This window comes from Eleutherodactylus coqui, chromosome 5 (genome assembly GCF_035609145.1).
Source record: "Eleutherodactylus coqui strain aEleCoq1 chromosome 5, aEleCoq1.hap1, whole genome shotgun sequence".
NCBI lineage: Eukaryota > Metazoa > Chordata > Amphibia > Anura > Eleutherodactylidae > Eleutherodactylus > Eleutherodactylus coqui.
The window spans coordinates 233,186,055-233,198,431 of NC_089841.1; the positions used below are offsets into that span (position 1 = coordinate 233,186,055).

General features: G+C 44.7%; 1 protein-coding gene across 3 annotated transcripts in view; it reads left to right on the forward strand.

The window, feature by feature from the left end:
- ABCA1 (ATP binding cassette subfamily A member 1) overlaps positions 1 to 11,411 on the forward strand; it is a 99,899-nt gene extending 88,488 nt beyond the window's left edge. For all 3 annotated transcript variants that reach the window (XM_066604327.1, XM_066604326.1, XM_066604328.1), the window contains exons 45-50: positions 160 to 301; positions 1,799 to 1,933; positions 2,026 to 2,129; positions 2,322 to 2,414; positions 5,415 to 5,658; positions 8,476 to 11,411. In XM_066604327.1, coding sequence (XP_066460424.1) covers positions 160 to 301; positions 1,799 to 1,933; positions 2,026 to 2,129; positions 2,322 to 2,414; positions 5,415 to 5,658; positions 8,476 to 8,616 — 859 coding nt within the window. In that variant the 3' untranslated portion in view covers positions 8,617 to 11,411. The remainder of the gene's footprint in view (positions 1 to 159; positions 302 to 1,798; positions 1,934 to 2,025; positions 2,130 to 2,321; positions 2,415 to 5,414; positions 5,659 to 8,475) is intronic.
- Positions 11,412 to 12,377: the final 966 nt, after the last annotated feature.

Below are 12,377 nucleotides of genomic sequence, written 5' to 3' on the forward strand. Positions count from 1 at the left end.
GTCTGCTGTCTTCAGTGCCCTTAAACAGTTGTTGACTACCACCAATGTCACTTTCTGTCATGTATGATTGACATTCCAGAAATACTAATAGTTTGAAAACTACCAATATTATAGCTTTAGAACATTTTAAGATGTAAAACTCATATTTATATTTTGCAGCATCTTGTCTAATATTCATGAAGTCCATCAAAATATGGGATACTGTCCTCAATTTGACGCCATCAATGAGCTTCTGACGGGCCGGGAGCATCTGGAGTTGTATGCCCTCCTGCGTGGGGTGCCTGAGAAGGAGGTTTGCAAAGTAAGACTTCATGCGCTCCTAAGGCCTGTCCTTACTTGTATGAGATCATATTAGTCTATGCATAATTGAAATGTAAAGTGGCAATGTTCATCAGGGCCACAACGTTCCACAAGTTGTTTGGTATCGCAGCTCAGCACCGTTCACTTTTAAAGGGGTTGTCCCGAGGCAGCAAGTGGGTCTATACACTTCTGCATGGCCATAATAATGCACTTTGTAATGTACATTGTGCATTAATTATGAGCCATACAGAAGTTATAAAAAGTTTTATACTTACCTGCTCCGTTGCTGGCGTCCTCGTCTCCATGGTGCCGACTAATTTTCGCCCTCCGATGGCCAAATTAGCCGCGCTTGCGCAGTCCGGGTCTTCTCCTCTTCTCTATGGGGCTCCGTGTAGCTCCGTGTAGCTCCGCCCCGTCACGTGCCGATTCCAGCCAATCAGGAGGCTGGAATCGGCAATGGACCGCACAGAAGCCCTGCGGTCCATGGAGACAGAGGATCCCGGCGGCCATCTTCAGCAGGTGAGTATGAAGACGCCGGACCGCCGGGATTCAGGTAAGCGCTGTGGGGGTTGTTTTTTTAACCCCTGCATCGGGGTTGTCTCGCGCCGAACGGGGGGGGGTTAAAAAAAAAAAAAAACCCGTTTCGGCGCGGGACAACCCCTTTAAGTATTTTTCTTAAAGAAAAAATAATCATGTTTTTCATGGCCCTTGATGTTTTTAACAGAGTGAGGTTTTTTTTGTACCAAGATGTTAATTAGACGTCTATGGTGAAGGATAAAATGAACTACATAGAATGTGTTTTGGTTTATGGCATTTTTTTCTAAATGCAGCATGCATCTAATGCTGTACTCCCAACAGGCTGATTATATTTAGCAGTTCTAGCTTTCTTAAAGGCCTATCTTATGTTTAGTAATACCTGCTCTTGTAATACCTGATTTGCTGTTACTCTAAATGTGAACTCCCAATTTACATGTGTTTCGCAAAAAAATTTCATTCTCTACCCTGGCAGCCATTACCTATTGAACCCAAGTGCCATCCTGGGAGATGTGGGCAGCCTCTGTCTGATTGCCTCATCCTTAAAATGTTTGTAATCTCTGTTGGCATGCTGTCAGAGCGAATACTATCAGTTTTACAGAGAATCGCTGGCAGTTCATATTCAGATCACCTTGCCATCTTATATCGGCAGAGAAAGACAGAGACAGACCAGCCACAGCCTCACTTACTGGAAATTACCTTCCAACTTCCAAGAAAATGAGGATAAAATACTTACAATTTTTTGTTGGATATACTGATATATGTGCTATTGAATGATCCAAGCTCGATTGATCCCATCTGGGTATATCTATACCTTGACAGACGTTACCCTCTTGTCATGTGTTTCGGTTACATTTGAGAGGTGCCCATTTCCTTTTAAGTTGGTCTCATTAGTATGACTATACGGTGAAGGATTTGTCTACCAGCAGTGGAAAGTTTACAGTGTTTTTTTCCCCTTTGTTAGGTTGCAGAATGGGCTGTACGGAAGCTAGGCTTGGTGAAATACTCCGACAGATGTGCCGGAGCCTACAGTGGGGGAAACAAGCGGAAATTGTCTACAGCTATTGCCTTAATAGGAGGACCGCCAGTAGTGTTTCTGGTAAGTTACCAACAAGGCTACTGCTTTTTCTCTGCATCCCTGTTCTACCATATAGAACGAAACTTTTAACGGGATATTAATCTTCAAAACAGGATGAACCAACCACAGGAATGGATCCTAAGGCAAGGCGCTTCTTGTGGAACTGTGCGCTGAGTGTTATTAAAGAGGGAAGATCCGTCGTGCTCACATCACACAGGTCAGTGATACAGCACTTCTGAAAATACATTCCAGGAAAGTGCGGTCAGGAAGTCTGATAAATTGCGATCTTGTGCATGTTCTAAAAACAAAAAGTCCTCTTCCTTCATCTGATAGAGCGCAGGAGATATGCATAATAGATAACGACAACTTCTGTTTATTAAGTCAGTGTATGCTTTCTTGCCTCCTACAGTATGGAAGAATGTGAAGCTCTCTGCACAAGAATGGCTATAATGGTCAATGGCCGATTCAGATGCCTGGGGAGCGTACAGCATCTTAAGAATAAGTAATTCAGATTTCTTTTCTTTTCACATTAATTGCATTGTATGTATTGGATCATTTTAGTAGTCCAATTGCATGTACTGTTATGTTTTTGCCTAAAAGTGGCCTACAAGGCAATACCGAAAAAAACTAATTTTATTGAGTTCATTAAGGTTTTTTCACACACATAATGTCTTGTTGAATGTTAGCCGTTTAGTCATTTACGGCCCTCTGGACCCTATGGGCTCCCTCTCTCCATGTTTTTCGGTTTTGCTCTGCTTCTTTCAGTTGTGTGATATTCATGCTAGTATCAGCTCTGACACTATCAGCCATTGTCGTCTTTTGCCACTGATCTGTCCAAGCATTATAGATTTTTCTAGCGACTCTGCTCGCATTACATGGCTAAAATCCGTGAGCCTGAGCCCGGTCATCTTCTCCTCCATAAGCCTGAGCCCGGTCATCTTGTCCCCCGTGAGCTTGAGCCCAGTCATCCTGTCCTCTGTGAGCCTGAGCCCACTCATCTTGTCCTTTGTGAGTCTGAGCTCGGTCATCTTGTCCTTCGTGAGCCTGAGGCCAGTCATCTTGTCCTCCGTGAGCCTGAGCCCGGTCATCTTGTCCTCCGTGAGCCTGAGCCCGGTCATCTTGTCCTCCGTGAGCCTGAGCCCGGTCATCTTGTCCTCCGTGAGCCTGAGCCCGGTCATCTTGTCCTCCGTGAGCCTGAGCCCGGTCATCTTGTCCTCCGTGAGCCTGAGCCCGGTCATCTTGTCCTCCGTGAGCCTGAGCCCGGTCATCTTGTCCTCCGTGAGCCTGAGCCCGGTCATCTTGTCCTCCGTGAGCCTGAGCCCGGTCATCTTGTCCTCCGTGAGCCTGAGCCCGGTCATCTTGTCCTCCGTGAGCCTGAGCCCGGTCATCTTGTCCTCCGTGAGCCTGAGCCCGGTCATCTTGTCCTCCGTGAGCCTGAGCCCGGTCATCTTGTCCTCCGTGAGCCTGAGCCCGGTCATCTTGTCCTCCGTGAGCCTGAGCCCGGTCATCTTGTCCTCCGTGAGCCTGAGCCCGGTCATCTTGTCCTCCGTCAGCCTGAGCCCGGTCATCTTGTCCTCCGTCAGCCTGAGCCCGGTCATCTTGTCCTCCGTCAGCCTGAGCCCGGTCATCTTGTCCTCCGTGAGCCTGAGCCCGGTCATCTTGTCCTCCCTGAGCCGGTCATCTTGTCCTCCGTGAGCCCGGTCATCTTGTCCTCCGTGAGCCTGAGCCCGGTCATCTTGTCCTCCGTGAGCCTGAGCCCGGTCATCTTGTCCTCCGTGAGCCTGAGCCCGGTCATCTTGTCCTCCGTGAGCCTGAGCCCGGTCATCTTGTCCTCCGTGAGCCTGAGCCCGGTCATCTTGTCCTCCGTGAGCCTGAGCCCGGTCATCTTGTCCTCCGTGAGCCTGAGCCCGGTCATCTTGTCCTCCGTGAGCCTGAGCCCGGTCATCTTGTCCTCCGTGAGCCTGAGCCCGGTCATCTTGTCCTCCGTGAGCCTGAGCCCGGTCATCTTGTCCTCAGGGAGCCTGAGCCCGGTCATCTTGTCCTCTGTGAGCCTGAGCCCGGTCATCTTGTCCTCCGTGAGCCTGAGCCCGGTCATCTTGTCCTCCGGGAGCCTGAGCCCGGTCATCTTGTCCTCTGTGAGCCTGAGCCCGGTCATCTTGTCCTCTGTGAGCCTGAGCCCGGTCATCTTGTCCTCTGTGAGCCTGAGCCCGGTCATCTTGTCCTCTGTGAGCCTGAGCCCGGTCATCTTGTCCTCTGTGAGCCTGAGCCCGGTCATCTTGTCCTCTGTGAGCCTGAGCCCGGTCATCTTGTCCTCTGTGAGCCTGAGCCCGGTCATCTTGTCCTCTGTGAGCCTGAGCCCGGTCATCTTGTCCTCTGTGAGCCTGAGCCCGGTCATCTTGTCCTCTGTGAGCCTGAGCCCGGTCATCTTGTCCTCTGTGAGCCTGAGCCCGGTCATCTTGTCCTCTGTGAGCCTGAGCCCGGTCATCTTGTCCTCTGTGAGCCTGAGCCCGGTCATCTTGTCCTCTGTGAGCCTGAGCCCGGTCATCTTGTCCTCTGTGAGCCTGAGCCCGGTCATCTTGTCCTCTGTGAGCCTGAGCCCGGTCATCTTGTCCTCTGTGAGCCTGAGCCCGGTCATCTTGTCCTCTGTGAGCCTGAGCCCGGTCATCTTGTCCTCTGTGAGCCTGAGCCCGGTCATCTTGTCCTCTGTGAGCCTGAGCCCGGTCATCTTGTCCTCTGTGAGCCTGAGCCCGGTCATCTTGTCCTCTGTGAGCCTGAGCCCGGTCATCTTGTCCTCTGTGAGCCTGAGCCCGGTCATCTTGTCCTCTGTGAGCCTGAGCCCGGTCATCTTGTCCTCTGTGAGCCTGAGCCCGGTCATCTTGTCCTCTGTGAGCCTGAGCCCGGTCATCTTGTCCTCTGTGAGCCTGAGCCCGGTCATCTTGTCCTCCGTGAGCCTGAGCCCGGTCATCTTGTCCTCCGTGAGCCTGAGCCCGGTCATCTTGTCCTCTGTGAGCCTGAGCCCGTTTATCTTGTCCTCTGTGAGCCTGAGCCCATTCATCTTGTCCTCCGTGAGCCTGAGCCCGGTCATCTTGTCCTCCAGTGATATATCGGGTCTTACACGAATCAGGACTTTTCTGTTTGTTGCTCTCGCCATCCAGGACATACGCAGCAGCTTTCGCCAGCATCACAGTACATCAATCCTCCTTCTATCAGCTTTTTTCGCAGTCCAGCTTTCACATCTATACATGACTATGGGGAAAACAGTCGTTTGCACTATCCTGTGTTTAGTTGCTATACAGATATCCCTACTTTTCAAGATTTTGTCCATGTTTAGCATCACGCTACGCCCCAATGCTATCCTGCGACATGATGACTTACAGTACTATAAATAACATTTATTTATAATTAAAACAGATATGGAATGTAGGTTCCATGGTTTCTCCTTTGAATTTAGCAATTCGCATTGAAAATGAAGGAATAGTAATTGAATTGTTTTGCCCAACAGGTTTGGTGATGGATATACCATCGTAGTAAGGATATCGGGGTCAAACCCAGATTTGAAGCCCGTGGAGGACTTTTTCAGCCATGCTTTCCCAGGGAGCGTATTAAAAGAGAAACATAGAGGAATGTTGCAGTACCAGCTGCGCTCTTCACAGTCTTCCTTGGCCAGGATCTTCAGCATCCTTTCCAAGAACAAGAAAAGACTTCACATTGAAGATTATTCAGTCTCTCAGACCACTCTTGACCAAGTACGTACTTACAACGCATGCCAAAGTCCTTTTGCTGATTCATAGGATTCTGTAGTTTGTAACAGCTTGAAATGATCTGCCTGCTGTAATCAGAATGTTCTCTTTTGATTCCTCTTTCTCTAGTCTAGGCCGATATGATGGACATTGTCCTTTTAGAGGTTGTTTACTATGGTCTTGTTCATATATTATGGTCTACATCGCCATCTAGTGGTAGAACAATGGTTTCAATGCAAACCCTGTATAGAGATCATATATAATAATTCTAGCTCATTGTAGACAACATGAAATCAGATAAAATTCAGTTTTGTAAAGGTTAACAAATCATCAGCAAGAGGTTTACTAGGAAGAAACCTGAAAATGTATTCACAGATGGAGTCTATTCACTTGTTTGCGACTTTTTATATAGCACATGCAAAATCTGCAGCATTACTAAGTAAGCATTGCCACTTCTATTGCTGGCATACAGGCTTACTGGCCAGTCAAACATCTATCAATATCTTAAAGGGTTGTTCCACAAATCACATCTATCACCTGTCCACGGGATAGGTGATAAGTATCTTATTACTGACCCCACCGATCACCACACCTGTGGTTCCAAGAGCTCCGTTTTTGCTCGCTGCAGTTTTGAAGTAGGAAGGAGTTTGACTTGAGCAGCAGTCGAGCATGCAGCTCCATCTAGAGTCTATTGGGCTGCCAGAAACAGTCCAGGCCTGTACCTAACTGTTCTGTCAGCCCTGTAAACTTTGAATGTAGCAGCAGGGTTCCAGCTTGACCACCACTCCATTCAAAATCCTCCTAAGGGGGGTTTCACACGGGCGATAAAATTGAGTAAAAACGCAGAATTATGAAACCAATGATTTTCAATGGTTTCCTTCACATCTGCGATGTTTTCACTCTTGCGTGAAAAATAATTGCGGCATGCTCTATTTTTCAGGTTTTTTTCTTCTTTTTAATCTCCCATGCGTTTTTAACATTAGAAAGTCATATCGACTTTCATGATAAAAAAAATTGTGCGATTCTATCGAAGGCGGCAGTTTTTGCAGTAAAATTGCGATCGCCCTTGTGAAACTAGCCTTACTGTGCTCATTTGATAAGGAGGAAAAAGTGACTCGGGACCCCGTTCTAGTAATCAGTAGAGGTCCCAGTGAAGGGGCTCCCAGCAATAAGACATTTCTCACCTGACCTGTGAATGGATTAAAATCTTCTTTCGTGGGAAAACCCTTTAAAAGATTGCATTAATACTATTTTCTATATAAGCACTATAGGGTGTACAGGTCCTCCAAGCAGGCTTAGAATGGCTTTTTTTTTAAATTGCTGCCCCCCAATTTTTTCTGACTGCCAATGCAAATTATGCTATAAGAAGTCTTGGCCAGACTGTGCAACACTTTAACCAATTACACGACACGCCGTGTAACTTCTTTGTCATGTGAGTGACTAAGGCGTTGTACAAGCCCAGTAAGGCCGCTTCCACGTGGGCAAAGTGAGAAAATCGCAGCAATATCGCATCTGTGTTCTGTGCGATATTGCTGTGTTTTCTCGCGATGATTTTCAGGAAGGTGGGAGAGGGGTTTGAAATATAAGCCCTACCTGAAAAATAAGCCCTAGCTGCCTAAAACAAAAAGAGTCATCACCTAATAGGTGCCATCCAGCTTCGTCTCATGTCTCCTGAAGCTCCCCAGCACTTGATTGAAATTTTCCGGCATAGCTTCCTAGTCAGAGCCAGCGCTTGATGAACCAATCACAGCCATTCAGTGAATGGCTGTAATTGGTTCATCGAGCGCTGACTCTAATTGGCTGAGCGCCGCATCGCTCAGCCAATTAGAAGCAGTGCTTCCTGGAGGCAGGGTTTTTATAAATCCTGATCAGGAAGCTATGCTGGAGAACTTCAATCAAGTGCCGGGGAGCTTCAGGAGACGTGCGCAGGAGCCGTACAGCCCCTCTTAGGTGTTGTATTTCTCTTTTTTTTTTTTTTTTAGGCAGCTAGGGCTTATTTTAGGACTTTTTACAGTAGGATTTCCTACTGTAAAATTTGCATCGCACCATACGAAAACTGCATTTTCATGTGATGCAACAGAAAGGAAGACTTTATAGGAAAACACAGGCTGCAAAAAAAACCCGCTAATCGCGGCTGTATAGAGCATGCTGCGATTTTGTAGTGTTGCAGGCTACACAACATGGCTCGTGTGGAAGAACCCATAGGAAAGCATGGGCTCTACATACATGCGATTTGTAGCACTGTCGCATAGTGACACAATCGCGTGATTTTGTCGCCCATGTGGAAGCGGCCTCAGAGGTACACTTCAAAGAATCTCCAGTCATTTACCAAGATAAAACTGATGAACTCCCAAAGCGGCACCAGTGATGACCATACTTAAATGACAGAATGAATATGTATGAATCCTGCGGTTTGTATCTTAGTTATGCTCCATGATGCCTCTTTTCCAGCTGAATTGCTTTATATCTTTCTTTTTAACCGTTCGGTGCTCGATGTCACATGACAGTAGGCGCCTTCCACCGGACACTTGTGTAGGGAAAGGTAATGGAAATGCCGCTGACACATTTCCTGGAGTGGGAAATAATGTGTCACGCAGATAACAAGCAGTAGCGGTACGGCGAGCCCAGTCAGCACTAAACCTTCCAACGCGTTGGCAGAGAACAACTAGAGAGATGGATGATGCTGATGTTGCACTTGGGATTTCCTTAAGATTATCTCGTTTTCTACATAGAATATACTTACAGAATATTTATTTACAAGCCGATGCGTCAGGAATCATAAGGACATTCTGAAAGTAATAGCCATCTTTTTATCTTCTCTAGGTGTTTGTTAACTTTGCCAAGGACCAAAGTGATGACGATCTTTTGAAGGACTTGTCATTACACAAAAACCAGACTGTAGTAGATCTGTCTGCCCTGACGTCTTTTCTTCAGGACGAGAAAGTGAAAGAAAGCTACGTGTGACAAGCCAAACTGCAGATACCTGGAGGATTTGTATGAAATGCCTCCCGTGGCCAGATGGGACATAAATGCCAGGGAGTTAGGTCTCTAGGACCGGAGCTTGGAGGCATCACATACCGGACAACTAGAGCTACCACTCAATGCAATGCAAATCAATGCAATGACAGACACAATTCCATAACAGAGGCGGTGCCTCTCGTGTTGCCTTGTTGTACTGTACACAAGTAGAAGACTTGAACGTAGAGGCCAACAGTATGACAATGTGAATCTCTAGTGTTGGACCCACTGGATCCTGCTCGAACGTGGGTTTGTAACGATAGCTATTATGTACAATGTAAATTTTGTATTGTTTATTGTATTTTTTTTCCAGGAACGCAACAATCTTACCACTGACAAATGACGACTAGTAACTATTTATTAATGGATAGGGCTTCTTCTAGAGGTTCCAACATGGTTTGCCCAGAAGGACTAGCTTTAATACCTTGTGATGTTCTACAGTAAGTGGTTCGGGTTATCTTGATGTTACCATTTAAGCTACCACGAGTACATTCTGTGTTTCGAGGCACGGCCTACCATTTCGTAGTGACCCCTATAAGTGTGCAAATATCAGCAATAAGGAAACAAAAAAAGTGGCAGTTCAAACCAGGCCAGTATAACATCCTTATCTGAAGAGTCATTGCATCCCGCATTTATACATGTGCCAGTTTTTATATCAGTAGAGGAGATCATGGTCCATCAAGTATCATGCGTGAATGCAATGCACAGTACATGGTCCATCAAGTATCATGCATGGATGCAATGCACAGTACATGGTCCATCAAGTATCATGCGTGGATGCAATGCACAGTACAGGATACTTTTTCTTAGCTTTCTACTGCAGACTGTCTAGCTTTTCTCAATTTGTTTTTGGTAGAATTGTTACATCTGTCCTGTGGTGTTAGTTTTGCATTTGACTATTCTCTTCGATACTATTTGTATTCTTTTTGGACCCTCAAGTAACATTTTAGTTGCCTTTTGTCTTACTTTCTTCTCAGACTGCAAAGCTGATACTTTTAGGTTAATTCAGTAGTCCTAAAGGTCTTGTCTCCTTCTCTTCCATTTACTAAACCAACGCACTCCAGGATATGGAACCCTAGGGCATCTTAAAGTACAGAAACATGCTAGGTTGGTTGAGCTGATTGCAGTTGGATTTCCTTCCATCAAGGCTTAGCATGGAAGAAGGTGGTTAATCATTGGAAATACTAGAATAGAGTAACGCATCTCAGAAAGTCAGTGTTCGATACAACCATACTAGCGTTTTTGTTGACCTGCCCATTTTCTTCTACTTGTGCTTTTATTAGTCTTTGTGTGCCATTACCTTTAGATGAGGGGCTTCGGAAAGGGAGGTTGTCCAGGTGCTTTATTTCTGAGCGAAGCAAAAAAAAAAAAAAAGAAGAAAAACCTTGCCAAAATCTTGCAACATAGACTTTTCTGCGTCGTTCTATAGTTTCACTGCCACATTCTATCAGAATGAAATGGAGATTTTAAAATGGAACAATGGGATAAAATGGAGCAGAGCTAAGTTTGAACTAGATGCGATATCCTGAAATTCTACTGTATTAGCGATTTTACATAGGACTGCAGGTGGCCTATGCAAAAAAATATCACAATGAAGCCTGACGGACATCTGCACAGTAATGCCAGTATATCAATGACATTGTGGCGTCTAGTCGTGCTGCAGGGTGGACAGGTGCCACTCCAGCTCTGATAAGAAGTGCAGGGAGGGTTACGGCTACGAGGAGCGGTCGTCACATGCAGGTAATGGGAAGTTTAGCACTGACACCACAGCCCACTCCCTCACTATACCCCAGGTTCAAGCCCAATCCACCCCCCTGTTTTCAGATAAGTCACCATCGTAGATTAGGAACTGAACTGATAACCATTAAATCAGACATTATATGCTATGGTGACCTGCACAAAACTGTAAGAGTCCTGGATGTGTGGTTTACAGGTAAACTCCCAGAGGGCATTAGTACAAGTAGCAGCTTATTTATATTAGTTTTACACATGCAGAAATCTTCGGAAAAGTTTTTTTGTTGGGTCCTGTAGTTTTATTTAACGGTAATGAGAAGAAGAAAAAAAACTCCTATTTTAACATTCTGTCTTTGTCTGCATATCCATTCAGAAACAAACTACTCTATAGTATAGTTAAAAGTTCCCTCCTACTAAACTTTTTGGGAGAAATGCCACTATTCCGTAGAACAGAGAGTTTTTTCGGTGGTCATAAAAGAACATCAGAAGATGACAATGAGTAGTAGTTGTTACATGAAGAGTTTCCTTGCAGTGCTTCTACGTTAATAAGCCTTCCCCAATGTATTCAAAGTGCTAGAACAAGCTTATCGTACCTATCAATGCAATTTTTGTGGGTTTTACCTCAGTCTATGCAAGAAGCTTCATTCCTGCACCTTCCGTGTTACACAAAGTGTGATATTTCCTTTTTTTTCAAACACTGCCTTACCAGATGGCGAAAATGTCAGGATACGATAAGTGGCTAAAAAAAAAATGACAGCTTGTGCTACGTGCCTATAGGATGTCATAGGTATAGTGCCAAGTTAGTGATATCGGTCCGATACCAGATACTGCAACATATTCTGCACATATACATTTCTTCACGTCCGCACGACAGTGAATATGTATTATACGTCATCTGTGCCTGAGGATTGCATTAACCGGAACACTTAGCCAACTCCTGGTAGGAATAGGCTCAGGTCTAACCGTTAGGGCAAGTTTCTCCAGCTTTTTGTTAAAAAACTTTTTTTTTTAAAAATGGGTAGGAATTCACTCTGCCGATTTTGTGAATTAACTTGTTCTCCAGAAATCATGTGCCACTAAGTTGTCTTTATTCTGGTTGGCTCAAAAAAAAAATGCTACTGGTGGTGAGGAAGCTTTATGTGTTGGCATATCTGTATAGCTCATAACCATAAACATTTCTCCCATGTGATGTGATGTTTTACAGACATTGTGTTTCATTATTTTTGGTCCTTCATTCCAAGCACTTTAAGCTGTTTTTAATGGGATCTATTTTTGCACTGGAATACCCATTAACATTGCAAAATAATGGTAAAAAAAAATTAAAAAATAAAAAAAAAAAGTTAAAAGGTTTTACAATATATTAGTTTCTAAGTTAAATCCTTATATTGAAATTTCCATGACTGAAAAATATTTGTATGGTTATTATTAACTGTTTAAGTATTAAAAACGTATAGACTTAGATCTATGGTAATTGCCTTGTATTACGTCATGTAAAAATAAAACAAGAAAAAAAGTGACACCTAAATGATGTCCTGCCTTTTGTTCTGCGGTGCTCACTGTGGACTTCTTTGGGTTCCTCTTTCGAGGAGGCTTCAGTAAAAATTGGAAAAAGTTTTCAGTTGTGTTTAGCGAATGCTCCTATGGTGTTTCGGACTATGCTGTGGGATTGTGTCTCAGGGATCCACCGCAAAATACTGTAAATAGTATGGAGATAATGAAATAGTTTGGCACGGTGTTAGCCAGTAGAGCAAAATGGGATTGTTCTCAGTGAGAGAAACCAGGTAATCTTGTAGATATGATACCCATTAAAAAGTAACAAAAGTACATGATAATGCAAGCTTTCAGACTTTTACTCAGTCCTTCATCAAGGCATAATGAAATGGGTCTGAAGAGGCATGTTTGTGTGTATGTATACGTATGTATGTATACGTATGTATGTATATATGTGTGTGTGTGTGTATGTATGTATATAT